The sequence below is a fragment of the Catharus ustulatus genome, chromosome 2 (assembly GCF_009819885.2).
Source record: "Catharus ustulatus isolate bCatUst1 chromosome 2, bCatUst1.pri.v2, whole genome shotgun sequence".
Taxonomy (NCBI): domain Eukaryota; kingdom Metazoa; phylum Chordata; class Aves; order Passeriformes; family Turdidae; genus Catharus; species Catharus ustulatus.
Window position 1 is genome coordinate 61,857,087 of NC_046222.1, and position 22,121 is coordinate 61,879,207.

Genomic DNA, 22,121 nt, shown 5'->3' on the forward strand with positions numbered 1-22,121 from the left:
TAGGCAGGAGCTCAAAGCAGCCCAGCCCCAGCTTACTTGGTCTGAGCAGACCGAAGAGCAGAGCTCAGACAGCAGAGCCAGGTGCAATGCCTGCAGCAGCTGGAGGAGAGCTCACATAATGACATTCCCAGTGCCTAATGCATATGGAAAAATCAGGTTCCTTGTAAAATACAGGTTCACCTTCCTTCTTTCAGCACCACACTGATGGCCAGGAAGTCTTTTCAGAGTGGTTGACTGTTCCAGACCCAAGCACCTGGTGTTAGAAACATCCAGACACAACTGTTACCTCAGTGGTACAGGACCTCCATCCATGCCTTTAAACTAAATATCTGACACTGCAAATAGTGAGTGCTTCATGTCAAACGGCCCGAGAGTTTAAAACCAGCTTTTACCTAGGGTTTAAAATAGGTGTTACTGTTCAAATGTCTGGTAAGTCAATGTTATTTCATTTATATCAACACAAGCCTGAAGTAACAGTTTGACCAAATTTATTATTTTCCTGATTGTATTAATTTTACACAGTACAAAGTTCTCTTACTTAAGCAACCACATTAAACTAGCAGAACAAATTTTGCCCAACAGGAAATATACCATTATCAAGATATTTTAAAGCATGTTGTTTTCAATAAGAGTTTAATTTGTACTTGTATTCCAGAGTTTGCATGTTCATAGGAAGCTTCCAGACATCTGGATTCTAGTTCAGGATTTATTTGCATACAAAAATATATTGTAATGGAAAAAAGCATTAAAGTCTTCAACTATATAAAATTACAAATATATTTGCATAAAAGCAACTTTAAATTAAAATTAAAATTCAAGCTATATTTTAAAGCAAAATACAGCTCTAACATTTAAGTTATTCCATCTGCTGCAAAATGAAAAAAACAAAACCCAAAACCAATGTTGCCAGTTAAATACTTGTAGGAGTTCACAAAGGTTATGTTCAGAGGGTATCTTGAGGAGTGAAGTTATCAGGCAAGGGCAGCAGTTCTCACTGGCTGATGTCACTTTTCCTTCAGAGGACATTCACATGCAAGCACAATGCTGAAATTCATTTCACATACCTGAAAATACAGAACAAGAAAGATCATTAAGCTCTCTATTAAATAAGATTGCATGTTGTTGACATATCTGAACCTTGCCTATGCCCAGCTTGCTAGACTGCCTGACAAGTCAAATTATGTCTTTTTTTAAAATTAATGTGAAAGCCAAAATATTGTTGTGCAAAAAAGACAAGGCAAGTACTGTTCTAACAAGTGCATTAGGTTTGCAAAAGTATTTGTACAAAGTTCTGTGTAACCTCAAGCATATACACAACTCCTCAAAAATGTGATGACAAATATGAGATGGAAGTTGGACTTCTTCCTCACTGTACAGTGATACTGTGCAAATGGAACTCTGAAGTCACTGGAGATTTGTCTAGTTGGGATTTAAAAAAAAAAAATCACACAAAAAAATGAAGCACAAAACCACTAGAGCAGGTGGTAGTTTCTGCCTTCACCTTTGATGTAGGTTTCATTTTTCCCCTGCAAGTACGTATTATAGGCAGCCCCTTTAGAGTTGCAACATGGCTGTGCAAGATACAGCAATGCAAATATTTACTGGTTTGGGCTTTCATTGTCCTACACAAACCTTCAAAGATTTTGATTTTTAACAAGAGTGGTCAATTAAACTTCAGTGGTAATGATGGAGTTAGCACAAGCTTATATCCAGGGCAGAAGACAGGAAACTAGAAAATATATTTTAAGTATGAGAAGTGAAACCAGGATTAAGATACAAGACAGCAGGGAAGCAGGAAGCTCATAAAGGCAGCTGTCTTGAATTAAGTCCGTATCTTCAAGAAATACAGGGAAGGGAAAATACCTAATGAATACACAAAACTCTCAGTTCACAGTTTTAGAGGGCTTTTTTTATGTTGCTATTTAGGTCTAGTCCTACAACTTGTTGGTTTGGGCTGTATAGCCTAGTTCCACACAAAAACCCCTCCAACCTGAAACACAATAGAAATGATATTGTGTCCACAACAGAAGAGGAAGAAGCAAAAGCAATAGTCAGAGTACGTGGTTGGCAATAGGTGGCCAGTTTTTTGGTTGTTCTCCTTTAAAAATCATAATGAAGAATTCATTACTGTAGCTGAAAGATACAAGTTCTAGATAGTGGCAGAAAAAGTGATCCAAACTCCATTCCCAAAGACAAGCCCAAACAGGATTTTGACATTTAGTTTCAGTCAACAGATACAGATATCTGCTCCTTAATTCTTTCATAAAACAAAGTCTAGAAGAAAAAGGTTTTTCCTCACCTAAGGATACTCCTCCACTTACCTGGCTTTATAATGAAGAAATAGATCACCAGTTTTAAACTGAGTTATGAGTATTTAAGAAAGTAATGCTTATTTATTGATCCACTGTCAAGGAGGGGTGAATTGCAGCTGACTCAGAGGGGGGACCAGGGATTCTTTGAGTTCAGCCTTTGTCACACAGACTGAACTGCATGCCTTGAACATGGAGGCAAAGTCTGAATTTAGCCTGTTTTACCTTCTTATCCAGATAACGACCCACAGGACTAGCAAACTAAAAGGAAGCCACATTATATAAACTATTTCTATTTTCCCCTTCCCTCTGCCCTATACATTGGCTTTCAACACTCTCTGTAACATGCAAACAACTAATAAAAATCTACTTACTTGCTAGTGTTCTGTCAAGATCAGCAATGAAGTCCTCCAGTTCTTTTGTGTCTCCAAGCTTTGCTGCAAAATAAAGGCCAATACTGTTTAGATATGATATGTTTCTCTGGCTAGAAGAAACACAAGAGACTCCAAATAGTTTTCTGGGGTACCGAACATGCTGTGGATTATCATCAGCAAAGCTCAACAGGGTTGCTGCAATGTCCAGAAAAACTTAGAAAACATGGGAAACTGAGCTAAAATTCTAGCTTTTTTAGTTTTCAAATAGAAAACAACAGTCAGCAACACAAAGCAATACTTTATGTAGTCTCCTTAAGAAGAAGGGATTGCAGTGAAGAATAAGAGATACAGATCAACTAATCCTTGTCTTTGCTACTGTGGCTATCCTTCAGATGCTGCATGCATGGCCCTAATCAATCCCAATGAGCTCCCAGTCCTACTCAAATCTCAGCCCTTTAAAATCAAATCAGTATCACAGGTTTGCTGTGCTGCCAGATCCTTTGATCTTGGTCCACACACTATAAATTTAAAACCAAACATCCACCAAATTTCCCACTCCTGGCAGCGCCACTGGTTCCATTCAATTTAGTTTTACTGCAAGTTGCTTCCTTATCTCATTTCTGTGGACTTTTCCAAGCCAGTTCCAACACTTTGTCTTCTCATCAGGAAGAGCATCTTGTTGTCCAGTGTAATTCTTTGCCAAATATTTCCTGTCAGTTTAACTGAGCTCTTTTTTTGCTACTTCATAGAAACTGTTACTCATTATTTCTCCTCTAATATCCCACTAATTGTAAAGAAAGCATTTAACTTGTTTTTTGTGACTGGTCACCGAGGAAAATATATAAAAGAGTGAAAGGCTATTGAACATGCACCTGAGGAGCTGTAATAAAAGCACCTTGTAGTACCTATGTATGAGTGTTCGCTTATTGATAGGTCTGCTCCAGAGTTAATCCAAGCTAATCTGAATGAAAGAGACACTGTCCTGGGAAGGCAGATCAGCTGCAAGACAGAAGCCTCTTTGAAAGAGCATAGCTTCAAAGGAGGAAGGAATTGCTAATATATGGCTTGTATAAGCACTGAGTAAAGCCTGTATGGAGCTGAGCAATTATGTTAACTTAACTGGCAGCATAAGGCTTCAGAGGAGTCCCTCTACCCCTGCATTCAGACTAAGCATTTTTATAGAGAAATGGGACACTTTAGTAACTTAGTTGCTTCAGTAAAGAAGTAACACAAGTTTAATTATTAATCCTTATCAGCTAGAAAACCGTAATTTTTTAGCTCAGCATTTCAATGCCAAAAGAGTTGCCAGGCCACCTGCAAAGCACAGATACAGAATGTTATTGCTATTTATAATCCAAACAACAATATTTGATCTGTAGTGTGCTCAACAGTAATCCTGAATTTTGTTGTCATTTAAAAAAAAAAAAAAAACAACAATCAAAACAAAACAAACCATCAAGCAAAAGAAGTCCATGCAAGCCTGTGAATCCTGGCTCCCAGCAAGAAGCCCATATAATCAAGGATGAGGAAGAAATGCCAACAGCTACAATTAAAATACCTTTACAAGGAGTTACTGAAGGGGATGGCAAGCTTGGAGTAGATGCAGTGGAAGAGTTGAGCTTTTCATCACTGAGGCTGAAGCTATTTCTGTAGAGGGAATCTGCACCTGTAAAAAAGCAACATTATAAAGTAAATTTGACACCTTTTGCAAGTTTGCAACATAACTGAAACCCAAAATGCAGCCTTTCCTATACAGACTTCAAAGTCTGTAGAGCTCCAGTTTAAAGTCTTCAAAACCAGAGGAGTAAATAAATAAACCCTTTATTGTGTGAAGGCTGCTGCTCCCACTCCTACTGTTAAAAAGAAAGCAGCTCTAGGCACAATCCTCATCCCCAGTAAAGCAAGTCTTAGCTTTCCCTGAAGTCAGCATCATTTGAAAAATTAAACAGAAATTACAATTATCCCACATCAGTAAAATTAGACCTGGTAGGACCTGCCTAATTCACAATATTCTGGACAATTCTGTTACCTAAATTTTTCAAAAGTTACCAAAAAAACTCTGAATAGAGAGCTCCAGGACAAGGACAGCCCCTCAGAATAAAGAATACATTTATTGTTGTCCTTTATCCCCAAAGAAGCACACCTGTTTCTCCATACATTACTCTGCTGCTTTTGGTACGGCATTTTAAAATCTTTTATTCATGCATTTTATTCTTATTTTATTCTTATTCTTTTATTCAGGAATTTTATTCTTATTTATTCATGAGCTCTCTGGAGCTCATGAAGCAGTAGACTGGTACACAAGATATCCTGCAATCTTATTTTAGGTGATCTCTTAAAGAAAGCCTTATATGCTCTGGAAAGGAACAGAAAAGGCCCCAATACCATTTTGATGTTCTTGTATTTTAGAGGAGGTCTTAAGTTCAAAAAGCATCAAGAAGTATCTTTATGTACAAGGCACCCCAAGTATTAATCCTGGCTTCACTGGAAGGAGGCATTGTCACTCTGCTAGATGCACTAGAAGTGCTGACCCTGCAGTTTCAAGCCAGTGACCTGAAAACTGTAGCTCTACAAAAAGCCACCACTGTGATACAAACACATCCATGGTCTCCCTTTACTTGGCACATTGCTGGGACATCGATGTATGTCGATACATGGGGTGGTGACCACCACTGCCTGCCACTGAGGCCAGCAATTCTGCTCCCTGCAGCACACACAGCGCTTGTCCCTGGAGCCACAGCCTGGGAGGTGGCACCACTGCAGCACCAAGCCCATTCAAGAGAGAACTGTCACACTTCCTTGGATGCCTGTGCCATTTGCTGTGCCAGGAGAGGACTGCTTTGGCTGAGTTAAGGGTGTCTGGATGAACTGGCCAAAGGGGCAGGACCACAGCTTGCCTTGCCAAGATCTGCACATCTCCACCTCTCCTGAATGTCTGGGTGTCTCCAGACAGCAGGCACTGAGACCATCCTCTTGAAGACTACTCCTCTGCCTCAAGTTCAGCTGTCTTCAGGAAGAATAATGTGTGTCCACACCCTGCTTCCTCTAGCCTGCTCTCCTCTCCAGCACAAAAGCACTTTCCACAGAATCAGACAGGCACAGTGACAAGTCAGAGCAGATGACTGCACACACAAAACCTCTTGGATCCTTCCTCAGCCATAAAAGCTGACTTGTTTGTCCTGTGCCAGCTTCCAAGCTCACCTCTGTTACAATACACACTGAAAAGGCTTGGGGGAAAAGCTCCAGCCTGGAATACTTTCCTCTCTCCCATGTCTTTTGGCCCACCACTGTGCTGTATCTTTCACTTTCCATCATCTCAGATCCTGTTCTGGCAAACACACATGACCCACAGCACCACACAAACATGAGTGATGATGTGACTGACACCTGTCACCTGGAGCTATTGCCACCTGGTCAGCCACCGCTTGGCATTTCTTGTCTATAGAGATGGATATGTTGCTTCAAACTACCCTCTAATTGCAATTTATTTACTTTCACTCTTAAGAAGTGCTGCTCTCTCTAAGCTTCAGCAGATCAAAACCAAGCTACTTGAAACCTCAAATACAAGAAAGGCTTTGTAAATGCAATGCACAGATTAGATAATTTTAGATAGAAAAAATAAGCCCTTTTAAAATTAGCTCCTAAAAACAGGATAAAAAAATTTAAAAACCCCAAAAACTAAGGGTGAAAGAAACCTGGTAGTGCTCTGCGATGTGTGTCACCAGTGCTGTACTTGAACCCTTTACATTAACTGATACTTTCTCTTCGTTAAAGGTATGGCAAATTTCCTCTGAAATCAGTTTACAGAACAATTGCCGGCTAAGGCCACATTTTTTTCAGCCAAGATGCAAACCCTAGTGACTAAGAAACACAGAATGGAAAATTCTAGCTGTTCAGGACAAAACCCCTACCGTCACCAAAAAGCCAAGTAACTTGTAATAGCTCACACAAACAGTGCTGTAGCCAAGACTGTAATTCACTGAAACACTTACAGAACAGCCCAAAGATAAAACAATTTTCGGGCTATTTATTTGAAAAGAGGAGAACAAGAATTCCCAAATTAATTCCTATTTACAGTTCATTGAATTAATAAAGTATACAGCGAAGTATGGTTATAAAACTGAGTATGCTTTTAATGTGAAATCTCTGCTGCTAACATCCAGACACCAAATGTAGCAAGGTTGGGTTGACATCAGAAAATGTTATTTCATGTTGGCTTCCACAAACCTTATGCTGGGAAATATTTACAACTGGACAAAGAAAATGACAAAACTGTTACTTTAAATCTCAAAATGTTTTTCTACCAGTTTCAAAAGGTGAAATGTTTTCACATAACATGTTAACTTCTGATGGTTTGCAATAGTTTCAGGAAAATATCAACATTTATCTTTCTCAAAGCAAAAATATACTTTAGCTACTTACTGTGGCTTATTCATGCCACCAAGCATCAAAAATACTAGTGATGCAAGAAGGAATATATTGACTCCACCAGCAAGGTCACCATAAATGCTGAAAACAATGCACTGTTAAAAAATACTTGTGACATCCGCCACAGAAAAATATCCTCTTTGGCAAAGTGTGGCTGTAGGGCAGAAAGCTCTGGGAAAGGACGCTTCAGTCTTTGCTCTCTACCAGCTGCCAAAGCCAAGATTTGCTCATTCACCTCCAATAATGGCTCTTGGAAGAGTTCCACTGCCAGACAAATACTACATCCACTGCAACCCAATAACTAGGGGCTGATGCCAGGGATCTCATTGCTGCTGTCCTTCCTCATCCAGCTCCTTCTCTCCTACCACAAGCTTGCAATTCATCACTTATTATTCACTTTGTACATTGATTATAGTCCCTGAGCTTATATAAAACTATGCCGCTTCAGCTGTTTAAAAAAAACCAAACAAAATTCAAATTGCCTCTTCTGAAAAAAAAATTTAAAAATCCTGAAAATCTGAGAGTTTTGTCAGTGAGCTGATTAGCATCAGTCCAGCTACACTACAAAATAAGGGGTAGGAATAAATATGGGTGTATTTTACTTTGGCAAAGTAATCTGTAGTTAGTATAACTTCACTGTTCCAGTATATGGTTAAACCACAAAACAAACCATGGCAACACCATGTAAATATAGAAATGTCCCCTTGAAATGAGCAATTGAGAGGCTCTCAGCAGTAATGGACTGAAGGAGGAAAACCTCAAACTTTTCATTTTAAAACAGACAACGGAAAAGTTCAGCTGTATAGCTTCCTTAATATCATATTCGCTCAAGATACAATTTTGAAGAACACTAGAGTTGGTAAAATTTTTACTGCAGTTTTCAGTGGGGAAGTTTTAGGGGGAGAAGTAAAAGCATATCCCTAAAACTCTCAGAGAAAAGCTTCACAAGTCCATTCAAGTGTCTACAAATCATGAATTCATTATAAAACAGTAACACAGCACTTAACGAGCAGACTGCACAACTAATTCCTAACAGAGTATAGCCTACTTGCTACAAAATCAGAAAAAAAAATCTGGAAATTTTAATGTCACCAGTAGAAGTGAGAAATATTCATCATACAAAAAGCCTGTTTCACAATGCGTATGTTTCAGCCCCCAAGGACAGTGTTTATTTTTATCATCATCACAGTTACACTTGGCTGCATTGTTTATTTTTGTGGGGATTTTGCCTAGCTAACAAACATCTGTTCCAATACTGACCAAAAAATAACACCTTTTCTCTATTGACACATCTAAGCATCATTATTTAAAGGATTTCAAATCACATAGCTATATGAAAGTGATCTAGGAAGCCTGAAATCCAAATGTACAAGCACGTTTTCTCATTATATACAAAGTTTACCTTCCCACTCCTCCCTATGCTTACAAGCTATGAGCCGTTTCCAACTCCAGCCCTCCCTTTACTAATCTTCCTTTCTAATGAACAAGAGCAATGGGTATGCTGAAGTGACAAGAGCAGGAAATCATATAACATATGAGCACGCTTAAATACCTGTAGAGAAGGCTATGCACCTGAAATGTCCAATCTTTCTTCCCCTTGAACATAACAGTAATGAATAAAAATTTATTTCTCAGATAGTCCCTTTTATGAAACTTTTTCCAGAAGAGTCTCACTTCACTTTATTCATTACAAACATTTTATTGTCTTCTTGCTTGAGACAAACCACTGGAAGTTCAGACACAATCTAACTCCTTTTCATGTTATAAGACTGGCACTTGCTGCCGAGACCAAAGGTTCATCTACTTCACATCCTGTCTCTGTCAACTCACAGCAGATGCCTGTACAAGAGCTTTAGAGTGGTGCAGCCAGACACTGATAGCTGCAAGATGAGCTCTACCAAGTTCTCTCAATGCACACTCCAGTCTCTTTCCTGAGACAGCAGTGGTATCAGCCCAGGCAGTCCTCAATGGCCCCATTCCTCCTGCTGCGATTTTATCAAGTTATTTTTATGTGAAATGTTAATATCAATAATAACTTCAGGCAATATCTTTAACCGTTCATGAAAGAAATGACATCTCATTTCTTTGAAATGTGCTAATTTAATTTGATTTTCTCACGCTGGTGAGGTAGCAGTCACTTTCCTAATGTCACTTAGGATTCTCCAGAGGACTGTCTTGTCCCCACCCAAAACATCTCTTTTTTGCCCAACAGTCTCAGAGTATTGGGAAATATTTTACATCTTCAATCATTTTTGCTGCCTTTTTCTTTCCCTTCTTTATGGTCACATATTACAAGACTGACAATGTAAACAGGTTTTTCAGGGTGAGTGTTAGCAGTGCAGTACTCACAGATGCTTCACCTCTGGACAGCCTAGGCATTAGCATGAGCACATGGAGACATCCACAGCCACAGCCATGTAAACACAAGTGCTGCCCCTACACCAGGCACTGAGTGTTAAAAGATCCTGCTCAACCCCCTGCATCTACTTGATTTTAAAAATCATAACATTAGGAGCTCTAGGTGCACTCAGGATTTCTCTCCTGTGTTTGAAAGCAATGAGGCATTGCTCAAAAACCACTTACTCCTAAAAAATAACTACAAAGAAACACTGCTGGCTGTATGAGCACAAGAATTGAATTGATGAATTTATTTTGCAATGCTTTTAACAGAGAGGCAGGAAGCTGAACCTGCCCCAAGAAACATGGAGCTACAAGTGTCAAACATTTCTGGGAGCATGACAACAGATTATGATGTAGCTTTTCAGTGTTATTGTAACTTTGGCCCAAGAAACACTAAAGCACTTCCCTTCTCAACCTCTCATGAAGTCCAGCTTCCCATTGATTATCCTAAGCCTAAACTTGGAAGATGTCCTGACGCTGCCATATACCGCACTGGCACTATGCACTGACTGGGCATGCGTTTTATACAGGCAAGCCTGCACTCTTCCTTACAAGCTTATTCTGACACAAGAAGACAGTGCTATCTGTAAGTTCATTAGTACAGCTGCATCTACACTAGTGGCTTCTGCCAGCACAGCACTCTCTAGCACAAATCCTCCTTTATCACAGCCAAGATATGCTGGGAATAGCAAAGCACTATAAAGTATTCCTCAGCTTAGAAGTTCCAGCACAATTAATAACTTAAAGAACAAAGCTGCTGGGCTCAGATTTGTTTGAATACGTTAAGTTGAAACAGAACTGGTTCTCACTCCCAGTCCAGAAGCTCTGGAATGCTGGAGTAACTTAGTGGTTGTATCATGATTTCCAGCACTGACCCAGTCAGCTGTGGTGATTAATGTAATACTCCTGGGCCCAAGATCATCACACACATCTGCAGCTAGAGCCTCTCTGTGACTGCAAGGTCTAGAGTCCATTGTGCTACGTACAAGGCTCAGCCACAGCCAAGCCAGAGATCGTCCAAAGATCGTTCAGTCAAATGACAGGACAAGATGTGGGAGAACAAAGTACTACTGCACCCATTTTTCACACAGTCTTCAAAATCCTACTTTTTCCCAAGAGTCAAAAACACATAATATAAGACTTTAAAGTAGTTGTTTTGGAGCTAGCTCCCTCAGGAGATTTTAAGAATATTTGCAAGATTAACTGCATTGACAGAGATCTTCTGTTAAATTAAACAGGTTCGTGCTCATGGCAGAAACCCCAGGAGAGGAAAAGCTTTCCTTACCTTACTAAATTGTATTGCTCAAGTACGACCACTTGACATCTGTTAGTGGCTTCCCATGAAACTGAATTTAAGGCTGATTCAGGGGCACTGAAACAAACAGTTACAACAGTATAAAAAATGTTTCCTCCTCCTACTGTTCCATCCTTGAGTGGAAAGATATCACTGCAGGAGTGGCCAAAAGATACATATGCCTAACCTTCAGTCACACCACATCAGTTAGGAGGATTAGATTGAACAACAAACAGATAACACTAAAACACAATAGCTTGAGCTGTTCTACACGCACGATAAAGTGTCTTGGCACTGGATAACAAGATTTTGCAAAGATGTAAAGAATCTTCGTGAACAAGATGATCATTCAAACTACCTGCAGATAATATGGTTTTTAAAGATTCCTGTTATCAGAACTTACTCTTTCAGCCCAGTTACCCCTTGATGCTGCAGTGGTATTTTAACCTAAGCCTTATCACAGGAAGAACAAGGTCATGAATTCAGCACTACCCTGGCTAACACAAAATTACAGAAATCAAAGGGAAAATAAACTCAAGAAATACTTGAGTTTGAACTTAAAGAACCTGGGTAAGTAGGCAACTCCCTGCATTTATTCTTAAAATAGAAGTAGGGAGTGTAGCTGGATTACATCAGACACTAGAGCCCATTTTATAAAAGGAGCTCTTCATAAATCCACAATTCCTCTCCAGTCCTGCTCTAACTTCAAAATAAAAAGTTGACTGCACTGAATGACTCCTTTAGGAAGAAGTGTTGTTCCTGAGCCATGAGCAGAGCTGGCTGGCTTTGTTTGCTTACCCTTAAACATATCCTCATAGACTCTGGTGCACCCTCTTGGTGTCTTACATGCCAGTGTCCAGAAGGCAGTGATTTCAGCTCCTCCAGAGCCACCTTTCACATGATACATCACCCAGGCAGGACCTCAGGCATGGGACAGGATTATTTCCTCATACAAGATCTTTGAGGACTTCGTATAGAGCCATCAAACCCTGTCTATCCTTCTATCCCACTACTGTCTTCAGCCTAAATCCCTGTGGATTTGCCACACAGATTTTTATTTTCCAGATCTTCCTGAAGGTCTGTTTTCCTCTTTCATACGAGCATGCTGTTTTCTTACCAAGCCTTCTGTCATGCCAGAGAGCAGTGTCATCTTCCTCCAAAGATCCATTTTGTCAATTCGAACAGACCAATTTTAAGCAGTTTTCAAGATTTAAGATTTTTGAACCATAGGAGATAGTTATCTGTAGTTACTTAGCATTTCTCCAAACAAGAATAAATTCTAGATACTTGGTTGGGGTTTTTATATTTTTCTAACAGTAGATTACTTCACTCTCTCATTACAAGTGTCTCAATTGTGAGACACAAGAAGTGTATGTGAGAGGTTAACATGTCACAACGATGAAGACTGCACAAGAAATAGTAACACTAAGGCTGCCAGTTTGACTGAGTAAAGGCAGACTTCACCTTACACACCCTCAACCATCCATGAGAAAAATGTTCAGTCTAAATTGGGCACACAGCTCTAAATCCTCCTTGGAGGTAGAGAGATTCTTAGAAGTTCTACACTCACTTCATTATGAAACAGAAAAATAGCATCTTGATCCATGTACTTCCATAGAAAAAACCCAAAGGCAGTGCTAGGCAAGGTATTCGAGTTCAGTGCAGGTAAAACAATATCTGTCAACAAAATTAATTACATCCATGATGATGAAATAAAGAGCTCTAACAATCTGAAGAATCTATGCTACCGTAGCTCAAGTACCAGGGAGATAGCATTAGTGTTTAAGCACTAAATCAACAGAACTACATCTTGAGTCCCTGAACTGATAAAGAGGCAGAACAGAAATTAGAGGAGCAGTCTTATTATAAATAGCTGCAAAACAGGTAAGCTTCATCAAGCTTCCCATATAGTTAGGAACTTAAAAAAAAAAAAAAAATCAACAACAATAAAAAAACACAACTCAAAACTGGTTATAGTTTGCATTCAGCTGGACTGAATTCTGAGAAAGCAACCTACAGCTCATGTTTTCTCTCCCTGATTAGTAAAGCCAGTAAGAGGGGTTGAATTTTTTCCAAATTAACTAGAAAAAAATTTAGTTCCAAGTCAATATTTTCTTGCTCCAGGTAGCTTTCTACCCTTCCTGTTCCCTGTTCTGCCCACACCATTAGTATGCATAAGTACAAGGTAGCTTAAAATCAGCACCTCTGAAACAGTGGTAACGCTGTCGTCCATCCAGATGGATGGATGAATGGCCATTTTTCCAGTGGGAAATCTGGCTGAGGTTCCACCTGTTGCGGAAAGCACATTTTGTCTCGTTCACTCTGTCCAGATGATTCTGGTTACCGAGACACAGCGGACAGTCCCTGTGAAGCTAAGGGACATCTTTCAGTGCAGATGCCAGGACGTCCTGGTGTCCCGCAGCCGGCTGCCAGCCCGACCTTCTCCCAGAGACAGCTTTATAGGTTCTACTCCGGCAGCTCTCCCCTCCGTTCAACACCAGCGAGTAAAACCAGCGGGGCCAGACCGTGCATCCCTGCGGCTTCTAACCCAGAACGTAAAGGACAAGGTTCTGCGTTTATAGAAACAGACGCGTTCGCGCATCCCTGCCTCTCTCAAAGAGGGCGACTTGCTGGTTCAACACCCGCTCCGGAGCGTCGCTTCCCGGCCGGCCCCCGCCCCGGGCCCGGCACAGCCGGACGGACGGACCGACGGACACTCACTCTCGGAGTCGCTGAGGCCGCTGCCGTCGCTGACGCTGGCGCTGCTCCGCCGCTTCATGCGCTCCAGGTGCTCGCCGTAGAAGAAGCGGCGCCGGCCGGCGGGGCAGGAGAACTCCTCCAGCACCGCGTCGAACTCGCCCAGCGCCTCCGCCAGATCCCCGCCGTCCTCCCCCGGCGCTGCCGGGGCAGCGGCGTCAGGACCGGACCGGACCGGACCTGCCCGACCCGACCCTGACGCCCCCGCCCCCCGCGCCGGGAAAGGGAGGGAAGAGAAGGGGAGAAGGAAGGGTCCCTCCCGCCCGCCCCCTCGTCCCGCCGCTCCCACCTTGCCCCGCCGGGCGCTGGGCTGGAGGAGACTTCATGGTGGTGGCGGCGGGCGGAGATGCCCCAGCGCCGCTGCCGCCTCCCGCCGCCAGCCTGAGCGCCCGGCGCCAACGCCGCCCCTCTTATAGCGCGGCGGGGCGGAACGGGGCGGAACGGGGCCGGACCCGGGCGATGCAGGTGCGCCGGGCCCGTGTCCCAGCGGCCGCAGTCCCGCCAGCAACGCCGCCACCAGCGGGAAATGTCACCGGGAGTGCGGCTCCTTCGGGAGCACCGCGCCGCTCTAAGCCGGCGCCGGGCGTGTGCCGCGCTGCTGAGGAGGGAGGATACGGCGGGACTCAGAGCTGGCTGCAAGGAGGGACTGTCACGGGAACACGGGACTGGGCCAGCCGTACCCAGCCCCATGACTGGCAGCAGGACAGGGCACGCAGCGCAACAAGGAGGCAGCAGCTCGCTTGCAGTGAGCCCGTGGCTTTGGATGCAACAGCAGTGCCGCTCGGCCATCCCCGGGATCCCCTTCCTTCCCCATCCTCATGGCATCGTGCTGGCATCTGTCCGTGGTTATTGCCCTGCTCCATACATTGGTGGGTAGTGGGCACGATCATGGGGGCAGCTGTGCCAGCTAATTGCAGAGGATGACCCGAGGAGAAGAGCAGGTGGCAGGGGCCATGCAGGGAATGCTCAGGCACAGGGAGTCTGCCCCAGGTGCATCAGCCAGGGTGTTCTCCAGTGGAATGCTTTCCTTGTTCTTAGGAGGAAGATTCTAGCACTTGTCCTGAAGCCAGGTAAACCTGATATTTATACATGCCATAGCTACGGAGTGTTGCTCTTGCGCTGTCTCTTGCTTGTTTTAAATGTAGGCTGTCTGAGTTCTGTTAAATACTCTTTGGGGTAGACTTTGTCATGTTTAGACAAAGAAATACTGAAAACAGACATCAGGTGCTATTCCATGAGAATGCGTCAGGAGCTATGATTATGTTTGTGTACTGATGAAAATATTTAGAATTAGAAGAGCCAGGGAGAGGTAAGAAAAAACATCTCCGAAACTTCTTGACGTTTTCAGACATGCTGTCGTTGCTCCTGCAAGACACAAAATGAGAAAAACAATGTTCTAGACAATAAAACAGATTTATCCACCTCTCCTTACCGGCTGATATGGAGACATTTATTTATTTTTGTAGTGAATCAAAAGAAGTTCTCATGGTGAAGTTCAATTGTTATTTATCCTGTGGCTTCCTCCTCTCTGTGGTCTTCCTCTGTTTTTCTTTCTACTAATAAAAGTGTCTACAAACAATCCTTTTTAAAGAGCATAGTGACACAGATGGAAGGCGAGGTTAAAAAGTGGGGGACAACGAGATACAAGGGCATGACGTCAATAGCACGAGCAGGATGAAAGACAATGGATGCAAGGCAGAAAGGGGAACTGTCGGGGACGTGACTGGGCACAGCTCACAGCCCAAAAAGACAAGGACCTGGCCCTGCACTGGTGTCAAATCTCTTTTGCTCAATCACATCTGATCAACCCTACCTGTACCACACACATCCCCACCAAGCACTGGTGCTTGGTCTACGGCACAACCTTGGCTTGAGGTTAGGCTTGAATCTGTCCATTTTCTGAGGAATACAGACAAAATAACCAAAGGTTAAAAGTCCTCCTGTGCCCTTCCTGTTGGTTCTTGTGAAGATGGTCAAGCAATCTCACAGCCTTTTGGGACGGGGTCTGTTTGTGACGAGGTCACATCACAGAGAAAGAGCACACAGGAGGATGAAGCTGTATGAGAAGACTTGCATTGCTTGGGGCCTTGCTGCCATGAAGAGGGGCATGACCTGCCAGCTTCTCTCTTCTTGTGCTCCTGGCCTAGACCTTCCGCATGTCTTTTCAGCAGGTTTTTATCATCTGCTGCTGAGTCAGTCCAACACATCAGAACAGCAGAAAAGCCATCCAGCAAGAAAGTGAGTGATTTTCTGTTGAATTGAGTTGAATGGGCTCAGCTGAGGGAGCTAATAAAAGGAGGGTGTGGATAGATAGGGGAAAAAAACAACTGCTTCCCTGTAGTGGTATAAGAATTTATCCCTGGCATTCTCTTTAAGTTATTATCTTACATATAAATTGACCATTTCCAGAATAATTTCAGGCATGCCGAAGAAATTATTTTATAAACTTCCCTTCTTTACAGCCATGTGTTTGGGAAATCTTCTTTCCTTAAGACAACCTGGGCTTAAAACTACTTAGTTGTGTTTATTGCTCCACAGACTAATCTCTTAACATTTCTTCCAGTAAATACTCATGTTTTCTCCTAAGCAGCCTTGATTCTGCTGAATGCAACCGACACAGCTGGTGAACTTCAATTTTCCACATAAACCATTAGCTTATACAAGAGGAAACAAAGATTCACTTCTATGCTTATTGGTTCTATGTCATAGACCATGTAGCCATGCACATTCAGAAATATTCTTGAAAGGCCCCAGCATGGTCCAGCTGCACTTTCGCAGATGCCAACAGGATCAGCCAGCCCACATCTGGCAAAACGAAGAAGTCACTTTTAAGTGCAGTGCCCTGAAACGCTGCAGGCTGACACGCCTGGCTGCTCATGTTTATGGAGAGAAACATCCAACACAACTCCTAATGTAAACCTCAGCTACTGAATCCCTCTCATTTTCTAGGCAGCCATCCAAGCTGCATTTAAAGTGAATTTCTTCTTGACCATTCGACACAGTGTCTCCAGATCCTCCTCAGCTGGTGACGCAATGTTTACAGTGGTTTCCTACTGCATTTTTAACCTCACAAACTTGTGAGCCACACAGCTATTTGAATCAACAAATCCTGCCTCTAAACACGCTTCAGGGAAAGGCTTTTAAAACAGGCACTTTGATATAGACAAGCTGCAAGGCTCGTGAAGTGCTGGTTTTCTAAAAGAAGCATGGAGTAACTTGGGACACAACGCATTGTATTGCTACACCAAAGTGACTCCTAGAATGAGTTTTAAAAGGCATTGATGCTGCAAGTTGAATAATCTAGTTTCTTCCAAAGCATGGCCCAGAGATGCTCACAGATCCATGAACAACTTCTGAGGTATTCATATAAAACAGGGAATAAAAAGAGAAATGTATTGGAAATAGGTTAAAATTCACAGTACAGGTGCAGGGCCATGTGCACATACATAGAAACTGGAACTGCAGAAGGGGGAATTTGCAAATTTGAAATGGCTGAAAAGTTTTTGTCTAATGAATCATTTCTTTTCACTACTTCACAGATCAAGCATAACCCAAAATATCAATTCTGTTGAGTAAGTACCATATTTCCACAGTTTAAAACAGATGCATTGTGAAACCTACACCTGTCTTCTCATTGGTATTGATACTAGACAAAAGCCAGAGGGCCAGATCCCTGCCCATGGAAGCAACCTGGAGTTCTGAATATTTAATTTCCACAAGTCTTTTAATATTTATTAGTCTGTGAAAATAATAATTCTATACATAAGTAACAATACCAAGTTGTTAAAATAGATAATTTAAAACCTGTGAATGACAAACAGCAGCCGATCATTACCAAACTTCTAGCTGAAGGAAGCAAGGGAACCCAAAATTTGACAGCCGTCAAAGAGAAAAAAGAAAACTGCCAGAGGATGAAAAAGCACAGGTGCCAGCCAGACAGGGAAACCCAACTCCTTGGGCTGCAGAGCAGGAATAGACCAAACATCACCAGCATAACTTGTCTCCCTGTGCAGCACATCACAACCCTGCCCTCAGGATGCTCCTTTGAAGGGAGGCAGTGGCTGACACTCCAGTCTATTTTATCCCTCATGCTGCAAGTGGAATTGCCTATGTGAGTTAATGGCTAAACTTGTTCTGTTATGAGGAGAGCTGCCCAACTAAACCTTGTCAGAGATGAGCCATGCTGTTTACATAGGCTGCCTAACTGCCATGCGAGGTGTTTTGCTACTTTTGCTGCCAGCTGGGCTAAATGAAAGCCTATGGCCCGTAGCTCAATCCACAACACCAGTGGGAAGAGTGAGTGACTTACAGCAATATATAAATCTTGAACGATTGTCAAATAAAAAATCTTTTGCCAGAGGTCTTTCACAGGACTTTACTTCCTCTTCTCCTAATATGTTCTGTAGACCTTGAGCTGGAACCTGGATGTCTTTAAATAAGTTAATGACACCGAAACACATTCATGGCAGTTTGGATTTAATCATTGTTGTAGTAACTGGATTAAAAGTAATTTAAACTGATAAAGTAGATTTGTAACCTATATTGACATCACTGGAATATAGAGTTGAATGTTGAGCTTCTGTCCACAGTAGAGGGAGACACAAAACCACTCAAAACTTTGAATGTTCTGGGTTAAGGGACTTCGGCAGAGCACTGCATGGGAAAGGGAGAGTTCAGGTAAGGAGAGGATGGGTAGTGAGTAAATAAGAGACTAAGAAGTTTCAAAATAACTGTTTGCTGCCTTTTGGAGAGAAAATTAAAGCAGTCTTGTCTTCTAATAAAAAAGATGTTCATATTACCAATTTGATTCGGATCCATAGTAATTTTGTCTCCAGCTCTCTTCTGGTGATTTCAGCTTCTAAGCATTTTTCTTGTGCATGAGCTGACTTCTTTCAGAGTAAACTGAACTCAAAAGCCAGCCCAAATATACCCCAACTCAAGAGACATGTAGGTCCCAAACAAAGTCTTGGACCTGAAAACATGAGTTTTTTTTCTTCTGTACTCAGGAATTAATGTTGTTCTTCACATTAGTGTAAGTTAAACCTAAATTTTAACTGTTTGGGTCTAAAGAGAGAACTGCTAACAACCTAACTCCTGGTCACATTTGCAGAAACCTTTTTCTATCAAGCTGGATGACAAGACCTTTTCCTCTTTTCCTCATTGGTCACCTTTTTGGTTTTTTTCCAGTGATGCCTGTATTTGTTTAGTTAGTACAAAACATTGGCCAAATCCTGAAAATAGAATGTGTAGGAGTAAAGAAAACGGAATGGATTGCAATATAAAATTAGAGTTACATGAGTTAGTAGGTTGTAACAGACATTACAGCCAGGTTTGAGGGAAGCTTCAATCTTGAATTCACTACAAGTCACAGTAAAACTTCATGTCCATCAGAAAATCCTCAATATCCAACTGCACAGAGCATGCACTAACTGCAAAGTATACAAGCAGTAGATGGCACAGGAGTGGGAATGAAGTAAGAAGCTCCTTTTCAGAGCAAGATAACTTCAGATGTTGGAGAAACCAACCAAAACACTGCTTGAAAGCTCTGCTAATATTCCTGGATCTCCATGCAAGGAGGTGAGTGTTGTCTGGTAGTCTTTTCCCTGCAGTGCAAAGGAGCCAGCAGAGAACAAGCAGAGAGAAGTGGACAAAAAGCCAAGAAAATGTAAGCAAAGGGACTACGGCAGTAAGCCAGGAGGAGACAGCCTGGCATTTGGAGTGCTGTGTGGCAATTAGAGGTGAAGAAATTGCTTCCATTCTAGCTCTGTTTTCAGGAAAACAAGGCTGTGCACATATCCTTTGCACAGGGAAGCTGCACATGAGACTGCACAAGACTGAGTGGAGGGAAGGGTTTGTTCTTTCATTAAGTCCTACCCTCAGCAGAAGCCACACAAAACAGTCCAGTAGCAGTACATACCAGTTTTAAAGGGTAGTGTGGGGGAAAATAAAGAGGAAAAAAAAAAGAGGAAAAAAGCACACTTATGAATGCAAGGTAAGGAATTTATTTCATGTATTAGGTAGTTGTGGGCTCAAACTCCGGGCAAACCACTATCTCTACCTCTACCTGCTGCTGCTGTGCTCATACCAGGGCCCATATATATGGAGCTGGAGCCACTGAATTCTTTCCTTTTCTGCCAGTTTTGCTTCAAAACCTTTAATAACTACCATTCAATCAAGAAACTTGTACTATTTCAAATCCAAATGAAAAACGGTTGTTGTTTTCCATTAACTTTGACTCCGAATTGTTCATAAATTGAGGAGTTAAAACTGCTGGATACTGTGCTACTTTAGAAAAAAAATGGCAATTTTGTCCAAGGGAGAAGGAATGTTCACTCAATAGTGGGTGATTACATTAAAAAAAAAAAAAAAAAAAAGGGAATTTAAGGCAAATTTAAAGCCTTGTGAAGTGAAACATATAAGAGAGCTCTTATGTAATAAAACAGTAAGACATGTCTCCTAATTTGGGTCCTCCATTAGTAAAATAAAAGGTAGTGAATTTTTCTGATAGATGTATTTCACATCAATGCTATTTGCTGTGACTAAAAATTACACATTTTGTATTTTTTCTATTAAATTTCACACACTCACATGCAGAGGGCCTGTTTGGCTCAGTCATCTGGTACTTCCTGTCCAACACTGTTTGTGGACTCTGTGTTTCCAGAGCCTTAAATCTGGCTAGGAAATGGAGCTCCTAAATAGATGCAATTAATAACTGCAATGATAATAAAAAATACTTGTGGTCAAAATACCTAGCCAAAAAGATACTGACCACATCTAAAGGAATAAAAACTCTTCTTGCTGAAGAATTCCAACTATATTTTCCTGGGAACACTGAATACCCTCTGGGTTTTGTAGTGGTTTTTTGGTTTGTTTTGAAAAACGTACATGGATTTCCATTTTGTTGTTTCTACTTGTCCTTGTGTTATTAAGCCTGTATTTCAGTTTTCCATGGTGTATTGCACCAATCTCAAGGAAATTTAAACCAGCATAACCACAAGAACAGGGGAAGTTCAGAATGGCAGGGGTGCTGAGTGTTGTTCCCATCCATCCCACTGAAACAAGCTAACAAAACAGGCTGAAAAAACCAAGACTTACTCTCCCTCCAATGCTTTTTTGAGTGAAAGGCAGTTAGAAGGCAGAGGGAGAAGCCAAGACTGCTTGTTTGCTGAAGGCATGTGGCTGCAGAGGTTAGAACAGGAGAGGAGCTCTTCAATTCTTTGTGTTGCAGTAGTGCCAGTCATAGACCAGGACTCCATTGAGTCAGTCACTATACAAATGTGGAACAAAAGCAGTAATCCTTGAGCTTTGGTTAGCCAGTAATTCATGCCCCTTTAAGGGACGGGGATTTGCATGTTTATGGTTGGGAAATAAAAATGTTTGAGTCCATTGGAGCCTCTCCTGTTAGCAGTGCACAGGGGATTGTGTAGATGGGAAGAAAAAAATCAGTATTACACCCAGTGACCATGTACTGCATCCAGCCCTTTCCTCTGAGTGAGGCAACTGCACTTCATTTTAGGAATAATTATTGAGCCCTGGGTATTTTCCCTATTTTTCTCAGCTTCAAATAATTTTTGTGACAAGCCTGCGATAGCAGAATCCTGTTTTCGTCACAAATGGAAGTTAAGTAAAGCATGCTCTAATTCTCCCAGCCAGAGGGAGGATCTGTGACAGCAACTTCTTCCATATGCCCATTTTCTATTTTCAACTCTTATTTCATTAATAACAGGCTTTCAGAATTGCTCACTCCATACTGCCCAGCTCTACTAGTTGTATGTCTACATCAGAAGACTTGCATCCAAAACTAGAGTTCAGAGCATTTACACAAGAGGGAAGCAGTTTAAAAAAACCAAAAGAACATGAAACAGCACTGAAAAGGTGACGCTTTGCCACTGTAGACACTTAGAAAACACAGCTCTGCACATCCAGATTTATCCCGCCATGGCACTGAAAAACATTTCATTGTGCCGTTCTATCCAGGGTTACTTGGGCCACAGGACTTCCTGAAAGCAAATTCAAGGAGCACACACCTACTCACCACCTAACACAGCAGGGTGCCATGCTTGGCACTTGACACACGTGAGTTTCCTGTTATTACAGCAAGGTTACGTACCTGGGTATACCAGAACAAGCGCTGCCCACTGTGGTCCTCGCTCCTCAGGAAGGCTTCTGCCAGCATGGCCAATGCTCACGAGAGTGTTCTAACAACAAAGAGCCAGATGAAGTGACAACTTTCTTCTGATCAGTTATTTGTTGCTGCCAGTTCCACAGCGCCCCTTCCCCCCGCCTGGCTCTTCTGAGATGGCCAGGATTGTCAGAGATTGATTATCTCTGAAAAATGGTAGGGAGAGCCAGCCATGGTCATAGCAAACCCAGAAGGATCACAACTTCTTCTCAAAAGAACATATTTCCTATGATGGAAGGTGTTTGAGAGGAATTGTAACTTTCCTAGAATGGAAGACCATGTACAAAACAGCCTGATAGACCTATGTGTGGACCGTTCATCAAATACTTGACTAGCCATTGCTGTCTTTTCATTGTCTATCCATCCGAAATTGATAG

At 42.0% G+C, this 22,121-nt stretch overlaps 1 protein-coding gene across 2 annotated transcripts; it reads right to left on the reverse strand.

Moving 5' to 3' along the window:
• Positions 1-471: 471 nt before the first annotated feature.
• Positions 472-15,043, reverse strand: RGCC (regulator of cell cycle). 2 transcript variants are annotated; one of them, XM_033052956.1, is made up of 5 exons: positions 13,852-14,048; positions 13,527-13,703; positions 4,242-4,349; positions 2,684-2,746; positions 472-1,064 (listed from the first exon to the last, which is right to left on the reverse strand). In XM_033052956.1, exons 1-5 carry the CDS (start codon positions 13,886-13,888, stop codon positions 1,057-1,059), a joined length of 393 nt encoding a protein of 130 aa, XP_032908847.1. In that variant the 5' UTR covers positions 13,889-14,048; the 3' UTR covers positions 472-1,056. The 2 variants fall into 2 exon arrangements, with proteins under 2 accessions (XP_032908847.1, XP_032908846.1); XM_033052955.1 differs by lacking the exons at positions 472-1,064; positions 2,684-2,746; positions 13,527-13,703 and having other exon boundaries at positions 4,263-4,349; positions 13,852-15,043.
• Between the last annotated feature and the right edge of the window lie 7,078 nt (positions 15,044-22,121).

Coding starts and splice junctions, on each gene's coding strand:
- RGCC (XM_033052955.1), bottom strand. CDS start 14,351: ATGGCCGAGCGGCACTGCTGTTGCATCCAAAGCCACGGGCTCACTGCA. Junction 4,350..13,851: donor CCAGCGCCCGGCGGGGCAAG/GTGGGAGCGGCG, acceptor GCTTTTTTACAG/GTGCAGATTCCCTCTACAGA.